We start from the raw sequence: 20,359 nt of genomic DNA, 5'->3' as shown, positions 1-20,359 counted from the left end.
TCCATTTCCCAGGTCAACCTCCGCACGGGAACCCCGGGAGGGTGGGGCTGGGCAGTGCCTCTCCCAACATTTCTCCCCACTACAATCGAGCACATTCTTACCCTTTTGAATAATTCATGGTGAAACAAAACTCAGTACTATTCCACAAACTTTTATTTTAACAGTATACTAGTTTCGACGTTTATACCGTCATTATCAAGACTAACAGCAATAGCATACAACGTCCATCCCATCAACTGTCACACTATTGTTGGGTATATAAGGATGGACGTTGTACACTATTGCTCTTAGTCTTTATAATGACGGTATAAACGTCGAAACTAGTAGACTGTTAAAATAAAAGTTTGTGGAATAGTACTGAGTTTTGTTTCACCATGGATACGAGGGTTGTACCAAAAGTAAAGTTCCCATATTTTTTACAAATACAAAACTTTTTTTATTGATATTAATTTTCACATCGTTGAAAAGCTTACACTTTTGCCTATTTTTCAATGTAGTCTCCATTTTTTCGACACACTTTAAAAGACAGTGCTCCAGCTTTTTTATCCTTAAGTTGAAGAAGTCTCCTGCCAAACCGTTGAGGAAGTGTGTGACCTCTGCTCGGACTTCATTGTCGCTCTTGAAGCGTTTGCCACCTAAGAGTTTTGCTTCGGGGATATAATGAAATACCCATGCTTCATCTCCGGTGACGGTAGAGACCAACAACTTCTCCTTGTTGCCCCCCACCTTAAAATTGTTGGAGAAATTTGCGAGCAGTTTCAAGACGCAAAAATGGGGGTTGAGCTTCTACGGCCTCTGACGTTGCTCCATGAGTCCATCAGTCAGCATCCGGGGGACCCAGCAAGCACACATCTTGTGATAACCCAACGTTTCTGTTAAAGTTCTTTCAATTGTGCCGTGAGAAGCTTCAGAAATGCGTTCAACAAATTCACGGACAGTGACCCTCCGATCTTTGAGCAGCTCACTGTTAATCCTCTGGACAATCCAAAACCGGCGGTCTTCCACTCCATTCTTCATTGTGAACTTCCGGGCGGCCCTCAGCAAAAGCCCTGAAACATTTGCGGACGTGCTGAATGGACATGCACCCTTCACCATATAGTTCAGTCAGTTACCGATGAATCTCCAATGGCGGCAACTTCCTTGCGTGGAGAAATCGGATTACTGCTCGATCCTCACCCTTGGTGGGAACGGGGATCAACACTTTCATTGTTGACAGTTGCGAAGCCAATGATGAGCAACAAAGAGAATCGCGGACGGGCGGACTCGAGAGTCGGGGAACCACTGCGCACGGCACAGTTGTGGGGTTTAGCCTAGCACCTTCCCTCAATATTGTAGCTCATTAGGAACCTTACTTTTGGTACAACCCTCGTATTTCATCGTTCCACCAAGTAACGCCCGAATCAGTTGGTTTTTACTTTTGAATACTGTCATGTGACAAATTTTAACAGTTTAGCTATAGCTGCTGTTGAATTAGGATAAGGTAACTATGTCATGTGGAAATTGGTCTTAGCAAGGATATTTTTCTGATTTTCAAGGAAGTGTGACCAGAACGACAGCAGTGGTTTAACACTAGAATGGATTGACTTGGTTTACCCCCTTCAACATCTGAGGGGATCAAATTGAGATGTACCTTGTATGCTGTAACAACCTACTAAGTAGCAATTCTTTTCCTGTGGTAAAATTCCTCTAAGGAGAGTGTATGACAAAAATTATGTCTTATAAAAAACATCCATTTTTCAAAATGCAGTCTTTCTTGCTAAGGGATCAGTTTGATCCTTGTGGCTGATTAGGGTGAATTTGATATGTACGTACTAAGTTTTGAGAGTTGATGTTCCTGCTCTTTTCCTCATCTATGAAGTACAAAATGATAAGAAGTCACTAAATAAAATGACTCGGAGACCTACTGTTTTCAAATGGTATTCATCTCAAATCAATAAAGTATCAAATTGATCCCCTTAGCCATTCTAGTGTTAAGTGACTGAGAACAGTAAATTCCAGGGGATTGAATCACAAATCAAACTTCATCACAACTTTATTTTCATTACTGCTGGGACTGCGACTTTGGCTTGTGATTTCGTAAAATTGAAGATTTTAGATTATTGTTTCTTTTGCAATATATTAATGCACCCATTTGTCAGGACCATGACTTAACTTTGTTGTAATGAAAACTTCATAATATGTAATGTTGTTCCTATGAAAGAGAGTCTACTGAAATGATTCTATATAGCATGTTGCCTTTCTGTGTTTAATGAATGTAATTTTGGCACTCTGGCTTCCAAAATCAATGTTGATTTGTTGAAAGAATTATATCCTTTGTTTAGGCTACGGTGTGGAGTATGAGTATATTGACCCAAGAGAACTTGCCCCTACTTTGGAGACTAAGAAAGTCGAGGGACTGTTCTTGGCTGGGCAAATTAATGGCACAACAGGATATGAGGAGGCTGCTGCTCAAGGATTGCTAGCTGGGGTAAATGCTGCTTGTAAGGTATGATGTCCTTTTTAGTCTGACTTTACTTTCTCTTGGTATTTTGGTAATTCCACTCCATTCCAACCAAGTATTGACTTGAGATGTTGTTACAAATTTATAAGCACATACTAACCTCAAAGTGAACACCCCAATACCTTTTTCTAAAAAAATTTTAATCTCTACACATTTACAGGCATCCCCCGAGTTACGTTTGCCTCGACTTACGTAAATCCGTACTTACGTAAGTGATACCCGTATTTCAAGTGATTACGTTAATTTTTGAATGCGAGTGCGAAGAAGTAGATATTAGCTCGTATAACCAATGGTAGAAAAAATATCGAATAGTTATCGAGTTTTTTACGTGCTAAACATAACAAAGTGACCCATTTTTGTCATTCCTCGAAGGAATTTACATCAATTTCCGTAGAAAAATCGCTTATAAATCCCAAGTCAGCAATCAACGTGAAAATTTGCAGTTCTAGCGATGGAAGTGGTTGCGCTCACCCCTTGCTACGACACCATAAGCTTTTATACAGCATGCACACTCGAACTCCGTTTCCAACTGTGGAATTAAAAGAAAATGAAGTTCGAGCAGAAATCTTTATTGCGGAAAAGAATAGGGTGGTTTCCTATTATTTTTTTATTGCCTAAATCGAAAGATTATTACTCCTGGAGTACGTATTTCACGCTTTTAGATTTTTAAATGACAATATCTATTTTTCGCGATTAAATGAAAAGTGAAAATTTACAAGCGCGCGAAAACGCGACGGCTAAGTAGGAATGATGGGAAATCTCTCCGTACGTCGTATTTCTGGTTCCCCCTCCGCCCGGTGAGGTGACCTTGAGGCGAGGCTTAGCGCTGATACGTCGCAGGCTGCCAGCGGGTAGCCTAGTGCCCTGCCGCCTGGTAGCGCTTGGCTTAAATAAGGATTATTAATACCTTATCAAACGAGGAAAACTTTCCAACCTTAGCCAGTTTTAATAAGTGATTATTAAGACATGTTTCCCTGAGCTCTGTGACTCATGCATGCATTGGTAACCTCAGACGATGTATAACTCCTATCTTCTCCTATAGAAACTAGGTCCCTGTGACGTCACGTGGAGTGGCATCGCATGGGCGCCAATCTGGCCCTTTTCAAATTAGGATAAAAATGGACCATTGCCATTCGTCTAAACCGGCATTTATAAAACGAAATAATTTGTATATTATGAATACACTAATGGTGGGTAACGAATCGCAATTATTGCCTTTTGTTTTCTTTGATGAAGGAAACTACCCTATTGGTTAGTACCCACGTAACAGCATTGAAATTTTGAGTGTTAACAATGAACGCCGCGAAAAAGTGAAGAAAAAGTTGACGCACGATATCAATGCGTACTTGTTTACATGTTTCTGGCGGTTACCGTGTTGTATTTTGCAAAGATTTTATTAAGAACCCTACATGTAGGGTTCTTGGATTTTATTAAGATGCATTATCTCGTTCACTCATGTTGTGTGCAAATGTAAATGAATACTGCGTCCATGGATATAAGGGCCATGATTGCGTCATTGAAAAATTTTCCCCACGAACTTTGTTGCACGTTAATGACTGAGTTGGCTGAATAAAAGCTCACTTTTAATTAGCTTCATGCAATTTAGCGTCGCCACTTTTAATTAGCAATGCATTCGATGGGCCCTTAGATCGCAGAATAACATAATGAATCAATTTAAGTATTCAGTTTAGTAATGTGGCGTTGAGATACCGTACTTTCCCGAGACCACGCGATCGGTCAACTCGGGGAATATTATTACTAATGCATTTTGATTGGCAATGCTCGAGATATAACTCTCAGACTATATTAATGTTTATTGATTTTGTATGTAATAACGTAATAATACGCGGAAGAGATCATGAATATCGCAGTGAATTGAATGAAACTTCACCGAGAATTTACCGCGCATTTCTCCGCTGAGAATTTCACCGCACCGATCGAAATCTGAAGCACTGGCGCAAATGCTCGACTTACGTAAATTTCGACTTACGGAGAGTCTGCCGGAACGCATCTCTTACGTAACTCGGGGGATGCCTGTAATTATTTTTAATAATTTTGCCAAGAAAGGAAGTGCTGCAATCAATTTTATTTTTTTACGTATCCGCTCTTGCCGACTGTGGAGGAAATATTTCCAGCTCATTTAAGGGTGAATATTTTTTGTGACATTAACTAGAAGTAAAATCTATTCTATTGTGTTGTTCTTTTATGCCCTAAATATTTTTCTCTAGTGCTCCCATCTCATAACTCTTTCTTCTCATCTGTTTATAAAATTAACTAACATTAGAATGTAGCTTGAAATTCATTTGGCATTATATATTTTCACAATATGGTGTTTGAGTGTTTAGTTTGAATTACATATGCGTACATGAATTTCAATCAAAATCTGACATGTTAAGTGACAGTTCTTTGTTGAATTGAGGTGAAATGGTGCATGTATGTGAGGCATGTGTGTAAGCTGTGCGTTTCGTGGAAGAGGAATATTTGGAATAATTTGGAGTCAGGTTATGAGCTATGAAAGTGAGTTGTAATGTTTCGAGAAGTGCATATTTATTCTGGATGCTTCACATGTAATATTCCTGTAGTAATGTTCCTGTGGATTAGAATTATGTACACTCTTCAAAGTCTACCTATCCTGCAGAAAGGTATTGAATTTTGAGTACCACAGGGAGCTACAGAGGATAGCAGTAATATCTACGTCATACTCAGAATTTAAGATAATAGCCAAAGTATTTTTCAATCTTTCTACCCTAGCACTTTTTATAAATTTCAGTGCTACAATCAGTCATTACAGTGTGGAGAAGCCTATCAGCTACAAAGCATTTGGGTGCTGGATCCTTACAATATCCCTCTTTACCTCACTATCTTTGCAATCCTTGTTTAACCAGACACTCACTGTGCGATCCCTACTGGATCCTGGGATAGTGATATCCCTTATGCTGAGTGGCTATTTTGTATCCTGGGGTTTTTGGATAGCTAATACCTTTTGCTGACTGGGTACTATGCAAATTGAAAACTGGTGGTGGGAACCTATACTTTAGGAAGAACACCAGCAAAAAAGCAAGTTATCAATCATTTGAGTTCTGCATAATTGCTCTTTATTTTTTAATAGGTTCTTGGACAACCTCCTTTAATTATTAGTCGTTCTGAGGGATATATTGGTGTGCTAGTTGATGATCTTACTACTCTTGGCACTTCTGAACCATACCGCATGTTCACCAGCCGTGCAGAATTTAGACTCTCTCTGAGACCAGACAATGCTGATGTTCGTCTTACAGAGAAAGGTAACTGAGTATTATAATGATATGGAAAAAGCCATGTTCTTATTTTGCTGAACGATATTTTTTAGTATCAGCACACACTATTTGAAACCAATGTTAACTCTCACTGGATATCATTCCCTGAACAGGTTTTAAATCTGAGCTCCTTGGCCCAATTGTGTGTTCAATATTTTTCAATTTCAACATTTGCATTGGCAGCTTTTTCCTTTAATATTTTATGGAGCCATCTTACCCAATCCTTTGCATTAATGAAAGTTTATCCACAGAAAAAGAACTAAAAATAAATAGAAAAATTAGAAAGTCATATCGAAAAATTCTTGGTCATTCATACACAATTATGTCACATTTATCTCATTGTAAAAAGTTGGAGCAAGTCTAAAACCTTTCATTGCAGTTGTCATTCATATTCATGTGACCAACCATTGCTGTGAAATACCTTAATAACATTAGGGTACATGTAAAAAACTTTATGTTACTATTAAATCCATTTATTCCAGGGTACCAAGTTGGATGCGTTTCAGAAAAGCGATATGAACGTTTTAAATTGATCAAAAAAGAAATGGCAAGAGCCATGGAACTGCTTTCATCGATCAAAATGTCCTCGTACCGATGGCGTAACTGTTTAGGATTATCTCCCTCCAAAACCACAATGATGAAAAGGTAAGTTAATGTTGCATATCTTAATATGTAGCATGCTTTTCGTGCGCAGAAGTTATTTTTTTATGTTATCATCAGTGGCCTGAGCCATGAATCTTTCTTTTAGCCTCAGAAAATGAAATTCATTTCTGTAAATACATGACAATATTCATTATACATAATTTATTTTTGGTCAACCAGGACACCTTTAGAAATTCTTAATTGCTTACGAAAGTTTTCAAACAATTGTTTTCCTGCATTCTACAGCAAAGAGATAGAATCTAATCCAACCAATGAAGTAATTATTCTCTCAGCCAATGAACACACCGCCTTAAACACAGGTTGCCTTAGGTGCACTGTTCTCTGATGAGAATATTTCACTGGCAGTGAAATATTCTAATCTCAGCTCCCTATATTCTGGTGTTAGACTATTTCTCCCTCCCTATTAACACACTGACACCAAAAGAAAAATGGACCCTCCCTCATAGTACATACTCAGGCAAATAATTTACAGCAGTTCAGACAGAGGTGGGAGATTTAAAGGATGAGAACCAGATAACAAACAAAAAAAATACTGAAATTAGGTTGGTCTGTCTGAGCCTGAACACACTTTCTTGATTTTTGGTCAGATGAAGCAGTCCTGGAAAAGACCTCTGAGCCAACTACAGAAATATGAGTCCCAGGGTAAAACTGAAACCACACTCTATCCTGCCAAATGTTAGTGTTACCACAGGGAGAATTTCAATTTTGAGTCGGTTTCTTTTTTATAAAATAAGTGTGGAGTAGGGTGCCTCATTTTGCCACTTTTTTTAAGAGCGAATCGTAATACCCGGTAAAAGTTGCGTACCTGGGTGGGTATTACAGATATGATTTTTTTTCAAAATCGGTTAATATCTTCTGTTCGCCATTTTGTCTTGAAATTTCGAAATTTTTAACGAAAAACGTTAAAAATGTAAATAATTTAAATTTGATTTTAGCAAGCACTCATTTTTTCCAATGGTTTATAACATTGGTCTTTCCTTGATATTTTAGACCAAATACGACAGCTCTATTCCATGTAATTATCGAGAAAATGACCTTTTCTCGTGTCCCCGAAAGCAGTTTTGTGGGTAGACAACCCGCAACACACATTCTCATTTTACGCTATGCATGCGATAAATGACGCGAAATAGAGATGTTTTTCAGTCAAAAACGTGTAAACCATGTCTGAAGTTGTCAAGGGCAGTCACTAGGATGAGTGTATGCTCTTTTATGCCATCGCTGACTATATTGACCATATTTTCGTGTAAGAAGATATCACTGAAGTTTCTGTCGAGGCATGTGCCAATTGGAAAAAAGCATCTATTTTAGTAGTTACGTAAACGACAGCACTTCAATTTATCTCACGCTACCTGCTGAAAAAAATATGGCAAATTAAATCCTATAGAGTAAAACGGTATTTCAGAAAACATAGGATGACTTATTCAAGTCTTTTACTAAAGAGGCAGCGAAACTATTTGATACAGCCTTCTGCAAATGTGCCAACTTTCCCAATTGTGTCTGTCATAAGAAAAAAATGTTTCTATCCTAGAGTACCAGTTCCTTGTGGAACAGCAAGGTTGAAGAATAATCCGAATTGGAACTACAGTGAGTCCTCGTTTAACATCACTTACCGTTCCTGAAAAATGTGACGATAAACGAAATGGCGTTAATCGAAGCATAATATCCCATTAGAAACAATGTAGAAAGTGAATATCGGCTCCTAGACCTCACAATTCCTACGCGAAAAAAATGTTAGCATATCATATCTGGGGCATTTTTTACGGTGGGAATGCCAAACTATCGCATAAATACGAGTTCCTGTCTTCATCGACGACAATAGCAGCAGTGACGTAAATCCTTCTCCATTTTTGTATCTTCCAGCATTTGCTTTTCGGCTTCGCTTTGGTGGTCGCCCGGGCGAGCGTCGTCTGGGCATCATCCAAGGTTCTTAGAGTACAGTGAAAAAAGTGACGAAAAAACTCCGAGTTCTACTCGGAAAAATGCCTTGAAATCACTTTTTAGGTTCCTGAAAACCATTATGTCAAGTAAAACCTTGCGCACCTACGCAAGAATTCATTTTGCAGAAATTTTTGCTAAAACCGTAATCGCAATTATCAATAAATAACACTGTTTTACACTTTGTATAGACTGACTATATTACCGCCCACAAAACGAACAACCTGCAACGCCCGCCACTTCGCCTTTTTTTTTCGCGCGAAATTTGAAAGACTAGACGTTATCGCAAAGCGTAGGTGCGATAAACAAATGACGGTCTCAAAATTTTCGTGACGTTATCGCGAAATGACGTTAAATGGGGTGACGTAGAACGAGGACTCACTGTATTGACATCCCTACAACAACAAATGCAACAAAGGGCTGAATGTAATCATATAAATGAGAGGCTTAAACTCAAATCATCTGAATCAACAGTTTTCGTTTTGGAATGAAAGTGAATGCTTTGAGGATACTCAAGTTGATGAGGAAAACCGTGACGAGAGGTGCACTAAAGATGTGGCATTCCCCAAACCGAGAGAAAGAAAGTCCATAGTCAAGTTAGACTTGACTAAGACTGCCATAATTCACCAAAGATATAGCGGGGGACTGCAGCACACATTACATCCATTGTACTTAACACAGCTTTAAAAGCAGGAATTATAGTTCAAGAGCAATATAGCGACATAACGTTAAGCAATATAGTTCTTGGCTATAACCGGACGAACACCAGTGCTGGTTGGAATGGTGTTTTCCTGCGAAAATTGGAAGAAATGTCCGGAAAACCTATGCAATTTTCTATTTGCCATCTGCGGTTCATTGAGTCACCTTTTCAACCTCTCACCGCTCACATTGACCGTGCTTTTTCCAGCCCGTATTAATACACAGCTAACATAGTTTCAAAACTGCCTGAATATGAAAAGCTCCCAGTGGTGTCATTTCATCTCATAAGTTGTGACTTGCCAAACGACTGCCCAGAAGAAATCTGAAACCTTAATAAGGAACTGAAGTACTTAGTCAAGATACCCCAAGCCCTTGCGTCTGGAATATGTCCAGAAGGGCTAGTCACTATGATTCCTGGGAAACTAAATAAAGCTCGTTGGTTGACCACGCCGAACACAGTTCTTAGGTTATACATTTAGGCTAAGAAACCTAGCAATTAAGTCTTCAAAATAGTAACATTTATATAAAAGGTCTACGTAGTGATGCAATTTAGGATCAGGACTCAATCTTCGTTCGCCGATGATGATCGTCACGTCTGTGAGACCATTCAGAGATATGGATACTTGCCAAGGAAGCACCAAGCAGTAGTTAATTCATCCATCCAAATAAAAGTGTTTCCTGCACTCCCAGAAAATATTCTAATAGTGATAAGTGATCGTCGAATGACTGTCCAACAGGCACAAATTAAAATTCTTAGAGATATATATCACAAAGCAGGTAATTTAAATTATGGCATCAGATGCAAAATTGTTTCCCATTTGAATTTTGAAGCCATGGATTATGGAGAAATGATTCATTGGGAAAGCACCGATTTTACTATTCTCAAGCTACAAGTTGTGAGGAATACAGTGGAACCTGTTTAGTACGTTTCTGAAGGGACCACAAAAAATGAACGTACTAACCAGGAAAACGTGCTAACGAGGAAAGTAAAAAATAGCAGTCGGGGTAATTGCAATCTGAGGAAAAGTCGTCAAAATTACAATTACTATCGGTAGTTCTCGTAGGATCGCCTTCCTGAGCTCTTTTCACCTTTAAAATAAAGAAAATGGGCGCTACATTGAAAAACAATACCATGTGAATAAAAATCACAATGTTTCATAGATTTCCCGGAGACAATTACATGAAAACGGCGTCTTTCTCCCGTGATTTATCCTATATGTATTTATAGAAAGAGGACAAGTAAAGCTAAGTCATTTCTTTTTTGTCACTGGATACTCGGAGAATATAACAACAACCCTGAGTATGTCAACGGGTTGTTTTTAAACATCATAAAAATTGGACAAAATTATATTAACCTTAAATTACGGCAACAACCGTACACATTCGCTTCTGGAATAAAGCCATATCGATTGTTATATCGATCGATATATCGAATAATAACACGCAAGATTATTATATTACGACGTAATTACAAGAAGATTTTATATTGTAATGTTGAAATTTTCTTTAAAAATTAGTTTAATGTCGTCTGCTTTCGTGCCGAGATCAAGTATTTTTAAGCTAAGCTTCGCGTGGAGATCCAGAGCATCGTCTGCTCCCGCAGCAGTAGTCAAATATGCACGCACCCCGTAGCATTGACGTCGTGCAGTACTGCTTTAGATAAAGTGGGAATTGGATAAGACTCATTTCTTCATCATAATAACTCGTGCAATAGCAACAAATGCCCCCTCGTGAAATTTGTGCGCAGTGGGCACTCCAGAGGTAACAGAAGGTGAGGAGCTCGGGGTGGGGAAAATTGGGGCTTCTCATTGGCTGCAGTTTTGCATAGTCAGACATTCCTGATAAATTCATCACGTCATAAGAATTGAGAAATGCATTTGGATAAATCACGGTCGAAGAAAGATATGTAGAATAAATGTAAGAATGTTAATGGCTAGTAATAATAAATTAAATCATGAATTCGGAGCTTTACGACCCTTAAGAAGATACTGGAGAACGAATTGCGGGTTGCGTCACGGCTAGCAATTGAGCGTACTAACCAGGAAAGCGCAATTTTTTCAAACGTACTAACCAAATACTTTTACCTGTATTTTGTTCCGATGGTACCGGGACCGAGAGAAATCGTCGTACTAAGGAGGAAAACGTACTAAGGAGGAACGTACTAACCAAGTTCCACTGTATATCAAATGAATAAATCGTTGAAAAACTATCGCTCCATGAAAATACTTCGCCAGAATAGTCATTCGCCTATATCTCCACCACACAGTGGCAGTGGAACGGAGAGTGAAGCTAGTCTCCGAAGTGGCTTCCCATGCATGCGGCAATGACGCCAAGGATGGCGTTATCAAGTCCACTTTGATTTCCCGTCAAGTTCTGCCAAAGTTTCAATCGAAATCTCAAAATTTCACAATATTTCTGGATGGTGATGATTCAGAACAAATAAACTGGTCTGCATAATGTTGGCTGGTAGGTTGGATAGAGGAGGCGGAGGAGTCCAAGGTGCAGCCACCTCCACGTGATGGGCTCTGGGTCGCATGGCTATCTTCTCTCTCTATAATTGCGACATCATACTAAAATAAATCCCTTTTCTGACCGCAGGGGAGGTGAATTTGACCCTTGAGGGACATAAAACCATCATAGTGAATCCCAAATGATAATTTCCATCCTCAGTGATATCTTCTTACACGAAAATATGGTCAATATAGTCGGCGATGGCATAAAAGAGCATACACCCATCCTAGTGACTACCCTTGACAACTTCAGACATGGTTTACACGTTTTTGACTGAAAAACATCTCTATTTCGCGTCATTTATCGCATGCATAGCGTAAAATGAGACTGTGTGTTGCGGGTTGCCTACCCACAAAACTGCTTTCGGGGACACGAGAAAAGGTCATTTTCTCGATAATTACATGGAATAGAGCTGTCGTATTTGGTCTAAAATATCAAGGAAAGACCAATGTTATACACCATTGGAAAAAATGAGTGCTTGCTAAAATCAAATTTAAATTATTTACATTTTTAACGTTTTTTGTTAAAAATTTCGAAATTTCAAGACAAAATGGCGAACAGAAGATATTAACCGATTTTGAAAAAAAAATCATATCTGTAATACCCACCCAGGTTCGCAACTTTTACCGGGTATTACGATTCACTCCTAAAAAAAGTGGCAAAACGAGGCATCCTAGTGTGTAGCATTACTAGTAGTCAGATCCGAAGTGAACGTCTTCGCATTTAGCGTTTTTCTGCATTTAGAGTTTATTTTTTTGCGGTCCCGATTCATTCCCTATTAGAACAATGTAAAAAATTATCCTTATTTAGTATACTGTGTTTTTTGCATTTATGGTCGTTAAGATTTTTCCGCACAAGATTTTTTTGCCCGATTTAACATTTTTTCATGACGGTTCATGCAAATAGTTATCCAAATCTTTGAATTTCTGCTCATCAACAAGAATAGTCTCATGAAATTTTAGCAATAGTTGATAGAATATTCCGGGGAACACTTCTTCATCAGCATTCTTCCACGAAAGCAGCGCCGGGACCTTCAACTCGCAAGCTGGTTGATTTGTCTTCTCATAATGTTTCACTCCCTTTCTGATCCAAACACCAGGCACTTTTTGTATAAAATTCGATGTAATGGAGCTAAATCATCCCTTAATAACCTGTAGCTACCTTATCTCTCACTTCTTGAACTTGACTTCGATGATTACGTGACGACTGATGACACGAGTTACTCTTTAAGGGCTACTACAATGATGGTGTTCTGGCAATGTTTTCAATTGATGACTTATGCTCCTTTCAACTCTACTCTCTACTGGAAGTCCATTGTTAGCCCAATATTTATCTAGTGAGCTACTTGCTATTTTTGAAAGAGGATCCCTATATCATTTGCGCAGTTCACTGGAAGATTCTTTCTATAATCAATACCAAGGTCAGTTTCCTCGGAGGAGCCGCGAAAGAACCAAGGAAGTGTTTCCCCTGACATGATTGTGAATAAGATCATTCTTTCCCTGCGGAACAACATTATTTTACATCATAATTTAGATATCCCGGAGCCCATGTACCGACATGCGGATGGTTAATATTGGTGTTGATTCAAATATATTTATCTGGAGCTATTTTATGTCAAAAGAGAATGACAATCGGAGTTTTTACTGTGGGATACTTGTACAAAAATGCAATGAAGGGGCCCAGTCAAAGTCAGTTAAATGAAAGCAGGGTTGAGCAGACCCAAGTTTCAGAATGTACTCTCAGATGAGAATACACAAGACCACTCAAAAGCAAAGTCCTTGATGGAATGAATACCTCCTCGGCAGCATTGGAGTGTTATAAATATGTCAGAGTGTTGAACACAGGAGAGGGAATCACCAAAAACTTTTAGTGACATTCTTTCCCATGGCTGATTAAACGGATAAGGAGCTCATTTTGTTCAAGTAACTGAAAATATAACTTATAACATTATAGTTACTTTTTAAACTTTAATAGAATACTTTTTAATTATGGCAACTTTAAATTAGACTATGTAGTTACTTTTCCCTAGGTAACTTTTACTAAAATCAATTTATTTTTTTTGTAACTTTCCCAACTCTGATTCACACAAATAGTGAACCCCTAGATTTGCTGAACCCATGAGGTTTAATTAATTGTTGTTCTTGTTTCCATTCTATATCAGCTGTGCATAGGAAATACTTTCAAGCCATGATTCATCTTAATTTTCAACCAGATATTTTGTATTGATTTCATTAGTTTATATCTTATTCAAAGTTATGGAAATTCACTGTGGATCCTTCAAATCGGACATTCTTCAAGTTAATAATGGTTGTTTTTTGCGATATTATCGCATGAGTTACATTGAAGGATAACTTTTAATTTATTGTTTGCATTTTATAGTGCCCTAGATATGTTATCCGTGCGAAACAGTTCAATCTCTGTGGAAAAATTGATAAAAGCATTGCCTGAACCTTTAAGAGACCTCAAGCCAGATAAGTGCCTGGTGAATGCAACATCACTCTATAATAGATTACAGGCTGAAGCACTGTATTCAAGATCAGTGAAGGAGCAGCAATCTGAGATACAAGAAATAATCCGAGATGAGGCCCTTCTGATCCCAAAAAATTTGGACTATTCAATGTAAGTAATCTCATTAATTTTATTGTATCACCCTTCCCATGGACAATATGTGTAAAAAACAGTCCTTAAAGAACCTGTCTTTCTTATGGACTAATGGTACAATGAAGCCTGTGCTTGGGTCCAAAGCAAGTAAAGTTCACCTCTTTAAAGAACTTTTGCTAAACAAATGCAGTATTTTGCATTTGCAGGTTATTCTTTCTGTCATTATTGACTTAATTAGCAGGGAGTAGAACTGGAGTAGAGGTTACTACATCATTAGCACTAGATTTTGAGCTTTACTTTCTGCATTGCCTTTTCAGAATAGAATAGAATGTGTATCTTAATTTGCCCATGGATCTACATACATAGTAGGTGCATATAAAGCATGAACAAGGTAAAAGGCACGTCAATAGAAGAGTAAATACAAACATAGCATCCAGGAAATGAACTTTCGCACACATTTTACATATAAGAGCTAAAATATTTCATTGAGGTATTCCTCAACAGAATAATACATTTTGGCCAATGATAGCCTTTTCAATTTCAATTTAAACAAATTATTGTCCTTCAAAGTTTTAAGAACTGTGGGTAGTTTATTAGTTTGCTGCCCATTTCTTTGGGTTTCATTTTTGCAACTTAAGTGTGCACAAAACTATAATGTATATCTTCCACTTTATGACTTTGTCAGAATATGTATGCTGTGTCTTGGTGTTAATGCGTCTAAGGTGTGTGATGTGAAGGCAAGTGGCTTTTTGCTGGTTTTTTGCTTTCCCCAAGGAAGGATTACTTTGCTACACACATACAACTACTCATGGTGAATAGGGAACTGGGTGACCTTCCGGATGGGCTGGCCTCAAGGTCATGAAATTAACATTAGCCTATCTCAAGAGAGTAGAGAAGGCTTTGACCCCTACAACTCTCTCTTCACTCTGCAACAGTCTTTCTTTATGATAAAAAAGCTAATATCTCGTTAAAATGTATCTCAATGAATATTTTACCATGATTACTTCCTGATTAGCTGAGAATAGTTTGTTGAACGAAGTGATTCATTCATATTTTCAATTAACGAAGAAGTGATTCAGGTTTAGCTGCACTTACTAACCTTGTCTTGTTATTAGTAAAATGAAATCTATAAAAATTATATCATCAAGTTGCATTTTTTTGTTAAGTGTGACAGTTGGTTAGACTAGGTTTTTAACTCACTTGATGCTTTTTTGTTTTATTCTGCTTATTTTTTTATCTTCCTGCCCTTGTCTTCAACTATATGTTGTGTGTAGACATGTATTATATCCAAGCATGTATTATATAAATCTATAAACATACATTTTGTTTTTTACTATGCAAATTACTCTGAACAACTACACGTACTACGGCTGTGGCTCACTGTGATTTGTTCTGGCCGTGTGTGATTAAAGTTATCAATTAAGTCGCAATACAATCATCACTGATAAAGCCATTGATTTGAAGTCCGTCTCCATAAATTTTCCAAATTCCAATGTGTTATCTTGAAAAGGTGCATTTTTTTAGGGTCCTCGAAACATGGTAAATCACAATAATGAAACTGAATTATTCCTCTAGCCCTAGATTTCCTCCATTGGGAATGTCAGGGAGCAAATCGTACTACATATTTTTCTCAAAATAGGCAAAAAATCTTCATGGTACCAAAAATTTATTTAGTTATACAGAAATGTTTGTTAGAAAGAGGTTATCAGCATAAACTGACAAAATGCATGTAGTTAATGGGAGAAAAATTTCTTTTTAGAGAGCTTTTTTTATAGAGGGTTGCTGTAGAGAGATTTGGCTGTATGTCTCAGGATGTTGTTCTCTAAAGTTTGAGCTCTATTTCTCAAATGGATAGGAATTAAATTATAAGGCATTTTATTTAAGCCCTATCTTTTATTCTAGCTTTTTTGAAGAATGTTTTTTTTTTCTTATCAAATTTATTGTTGGTTAATCTTTTTTACAGACCGTATTTGTGCCTTTCGAATGAGGAACAGGAGAAACTGGGAGCAACTCAGCCTCATAGTGTAAGTAATGGATTAAATGAAAAGCTATAATTTGTTCTTGATGAGAAAAGTGGATTCATTTAATTCTTCCATTATGCTTTTCATTATTACCTTTAGATTGCCGCTGCAAGCCGCATACCCGGAATCACCCCTGTTGCTTTGTTAAAATTAATGAGATACATTCGGCATCACCGCCATCCTGTTATGTAGTAGTTAAATAAATGAAATATATTTGTGTGTGTACATGAATAGATGTTTTCAATCCTATTCCATATTTAACATTGGTAGTTTATCGAGTTAAGAAAATCAAAGTTTCCTTTTACTTACATGATGCCCGGAAATGTTGGGATTTTGTTGATTTATGACAAAAAATTTCTCATGGTGTCTCCTTCACCAAATATTAGCTGGAGCACAATTGCATCATTTATGCAGCCCTCATCCAGGTTCTTAAAACCTCTTAAGGCCATATTTTGTAGCATAGTACTCTTAAAGTCATAACTTTCAAACTTCTGTTCTTAATATTCATGTTTTAAGAGCTTTTTTTGCACAGGTTTAAACATGCATTGGATTGCATCAAATGAAAATGATGGTTTTTGTATTTGTAGTGAGAAAGCCATGTAAATTTATGAAATACATTTTTTTAGAGTTCTGTGGTATTGAAAAAGGATGAATCTCAAACAATATCATTTATCATAAAGTGCTATCATGGATTCCTCATAAAAATTCTGAAATATCTGTACCTGAATGGTGAAGACTTAACTTATATTTGGCATTTCTGTTCACCTAACTTCTTGTCCCTGATGTGGTGGAATTATGATGAATGTAACAGAAAAGAGCTAAGAGTAAGTTAAATGCCATTCCTACATCTCCTAGTGGATAGGAAAAGAGATGTTTGTAAGGGCTGTTCAGTATACGAGAGAAAATCGTCACCAAAAAATATTTAAATTTAGCATCTCAAATTAGCATCCACCACTGAGGTCTTGTGTTATAAGAACATTAAGTTAATGTATACCTCCTGCTTGACTAGTATATTTTGGTGATAAATTACTTGCTTAAAATTTTGGTATTGTCTTAAAATTTTCAGGAATATATTACGCGTATCTCAAATTTGAAAATTTTACCTTAGTATTTTGTCAGATGCAGATTTTACATATGTATTTGAGAAATAGACAAATGGTGGCAATGGTGTGCTCTGTATACTTACTGACAGAGTGCTCTGAAACCACTGCACTGATGGAATTGCCAAAGTATTGCCTTTACTCACCTATACAAAGTTAATGAAATAGTCTCAATTGTCTCCAAGGGACAATCATGGTTTCCTTAACCTATGCATATAAGGTTACCTGCTGCTGCAGTAGAAGCTTTGAGGGACATGGTAAGCAATCTACCTCTTGTCATGAGAAAAAATACCGCCGGGAACCCTGGACCAGGAATCATAAATGGACTTTTGGCTTTACTGACTGAAATATTCCACAATTGCCTAGAAGTGCTTCAGCGTACCTTGGGTTTTACCTGTCTGCAAATTTAACGTGGGAAAAACTGGTGAGAAAACTAAAAAGTTCACAACATTCAAGTTGTTATTTATTCAGATAATTGGGCCATACTACTGGCATCTATCAAATTATATGATACTGTATTCCATTCTGGGGTACTGCAAACCCAATAATTTTGGGGAGCACCCCATTTCCTTGATGAAATATTCATTATTCGAAAGAGAATTCTCACTATCATCACTTAATATCTTAATTGTGCTCCCTCAAAACTTATCTTCCTTTCCCTCAAAATTCTTCTTCTCACTGGCCTATATTTACTGCAGGTAGTTTCACATGTTACATTATAATTATGCTTAATTCTCCCCAAAGTCAGATGTTCATTGTAATTATGTATATTCACAGAAAAAGCAACCTCTACTCTTTTGCAGGGAGAATGAGATGTGGTCCAAATGAAAAAGAAATTTGGGTGTTCAATAAACTACTAGTAGAATTTTTTGCAAATTAAAATCACCAACTTCCTCAAGGCAAAACTCAAGTTTCTTTCTATACTTCTCGGTGACTGAATTCATGACTGATGGATCAGCATAACACACTGAATAGTTTCTTTTGTTAATATTCTTTTACACTAATGTTATATTTTGTAATTTTTTGCAATGGATTCAGTAAATTATTGATTGGTTCTAAAATGTATTTTTATACTGAGATTCGTGTACACATCTTTTTTGATGTGCCATTTATCAGTAGCCACTGGTGGTAGCTTCTCGGAAGCATGTCCGTATTTCCCTTGCATTGCCATCCTTGATGGATTGTACCATCAATCTCCATAAATTGCAGTTGGAACCAATGAACCTGGATAGAGAATTCTGTCTGAAGTCTGCACAGTGACGCACAAAGCCAAAGGGACAATTTCCAATCCATAGGAATTTTTTTCCTATTACAATTAAAGTGAATTTTACTGCTGTTCATGTGGCAGGACTCGAATATTTTGCAAGCACATAAGAGGAATAGAGATTACACAAATGGGTAACTGAAGCAATCATAGAACATTCTTCCATATAAGATGGTTTTTGACCAGCTTAGTTGTGCTTGCGGTTTTTGTGCAGCTAGTTACTTGTTCTGTGGATCAGTTCAGAGTCTCGTCACAGCCCTCCATTGTTTGGTTTATTAATAATGGCTAACGATGTCGAAGCATAGACGTCGAGATGCATGGAGTTTATATTCAATTGAAAATTAAGAGAATGGACAATTCCTGAGACCCAAACATTTCTTAATTTCAGCCATGAGAAACGTAAGTTCACTTTTCTTGGTAATTATGAAAGAAGAGCAAAATAGCTGAAAATGTGGTGGAGGGATAAGTGGCAACCATCTCAATTTTTTACTATTTTCATGGTAAGTTGAAAGCCCATTTGATTAATTTTTCAGTATGAGTAATCAATAACGTGCTAAATGCATTTTATAAGTGTTTACTTAGTTAATGATAGTAATTTTATACTTTTCTACTTCTGTCTAGTAACATTGCAGGATCATTGTGTTCAATGCATCATTCAATGTTAATGCTGATTGTGAGAGTATTTTATTCTGAATTTACTGATACATTTGAAGCTCTATGAGCAACTTTTTCAAAGTGCATAATACATGGAATGAGGGGTTTGCATCATTTGTCACAAAAATACGGTACAGTTAAGTACACATGGTTAAATTTTTCCTCGAAGAAGCTTTCACCCTCTTCAACACACATATGACCCCAAGGGTACGCTGTCTGCTGGTTCACAGTAATTAAGTTCACTTTCTACAGTTATGAATTTATTTGAATTAAAATCCTTTTATATATTTTAAAGAAAATCACAGGAAATTAAAAGAATATTGGCCTAGGTAATCCTGCCACAGAAAATTTGACCTGCACCAATGAAAGTAATCCCAATGCAAGTTTTACTGGAGAAGAGCTGTTTTTTTCACTACCCCAACCCCTCCTCCAAAATAAATTTAGCCTTGAGTCTCACAGCAAGCACAGGGGTGAGGTGATACTTCTTGTGCATCCATGCAAGGAAATTCTGTGTATTTATCATTTATTTCATCTTATACAAATTTCCAGTATTTTTAAATACATAACTCAATAAATTATTTGATTCCAGATTCTTTTAATCACAGTCCAATTTTTTACTACTTGTAAGTTACGGTGTTGATGCTGGAAAATTCCTCAACAACCAATGCACTTGTTTTCTGAATGATAGGATTGAATTTAGTGAGACACAACTTAAGCAATTTTTTTACTCCCCCCTCCAATCAACCTTACGTGAGATTTTTCAAAATGATTATTTTTAGTGTAAATATCTGCACTTCATAGCACGGTGATAATTAATAATAACATAGTTAAGAATCATAGAGAGATCAAACTACAAAATACTTAATGCAAGTTAACAATTTCTTGCAGGAAAAAAATTACTTGATATACACCAAGCTTCTGTGATATGGGTTGAGATTCACTGTGACCATCTCACGTATTATGTTTGATTGTTTGTGCTTTTTATGTTTGTTATACTGAGCCACTATAAAATGGCAAACTATACTGTATGTGGACAATTTGATAAATAAATAAAATTAATTACTGCACTCCCCCTTTTTTGAATAATAATAGAGAACATTTGCAGTAAAACAGCAATG

At 37.0% G+C, this 20,359-nt stretch overlaps 1 protein-coding gene across 2 annotated transcripts in view; it reads left to right on the top strand.

Moving 5' to 3' along the window:
* Positions 1-16,454, top strand: part of LOC124159510 (protein MTO1 homolog, mitochondrial) — a 41,134-nt gene extending 24,680 nt beyond the window's left edge. For both annotated transcript variants that reach the window (XM_046535366.1, XM_046535368.1), the window contains 6 exons: positions 2,322-2,485; positions 5,610-5,781; positions 6,276-6,438; positions 13,981-14,220; positions 16,166-16,226; positions 16,323-16,454. In XM_046535366.1, the coding sequence (XP_046391322.1) occupies positions 2,322-2,485; positions 5,610-5,781; positions 6,276-6,438; positions 13,981-14,220; positions 16,166-16,226; positions 16,323-16,415 (893 nt within the window). In that variant the 3' untranslated portion in view covers positions 16,416-16,454. The remainder of the gene's footprint in view (positions 1-2,321; positions 2,486-5,609; positions 5,782-6,275; positions 6,439-13,980; positions 14,221-16,165; positions 16,227-16,322) is intronic.
* The last annotated feature ends 3,905 nt before the right edge of the window (positions 16,455-20,359 follow it).

The sequence above is a fragment of the Ischnura elegans genome, chromosome 5 (genome assembly GCF_921293095.1).
Source record: "Ischnura elegans chromosome 5, ioIscEleg1.1, whole genome shotgun sequence".
In the NCBI taxonomy this organism is placed as follows: domain Eukaryota; kingdom Metazoa; phylum Arthropoda; class Insecta; order Odonata; family Coenagrionidae; genus Ischnura; species Ischnura elegans.
The sequence above is the reverse complement of the archived record's forward strand: the minus strand, read 5'-3'. Positions and strand labels throughout refer to the sequence as shown.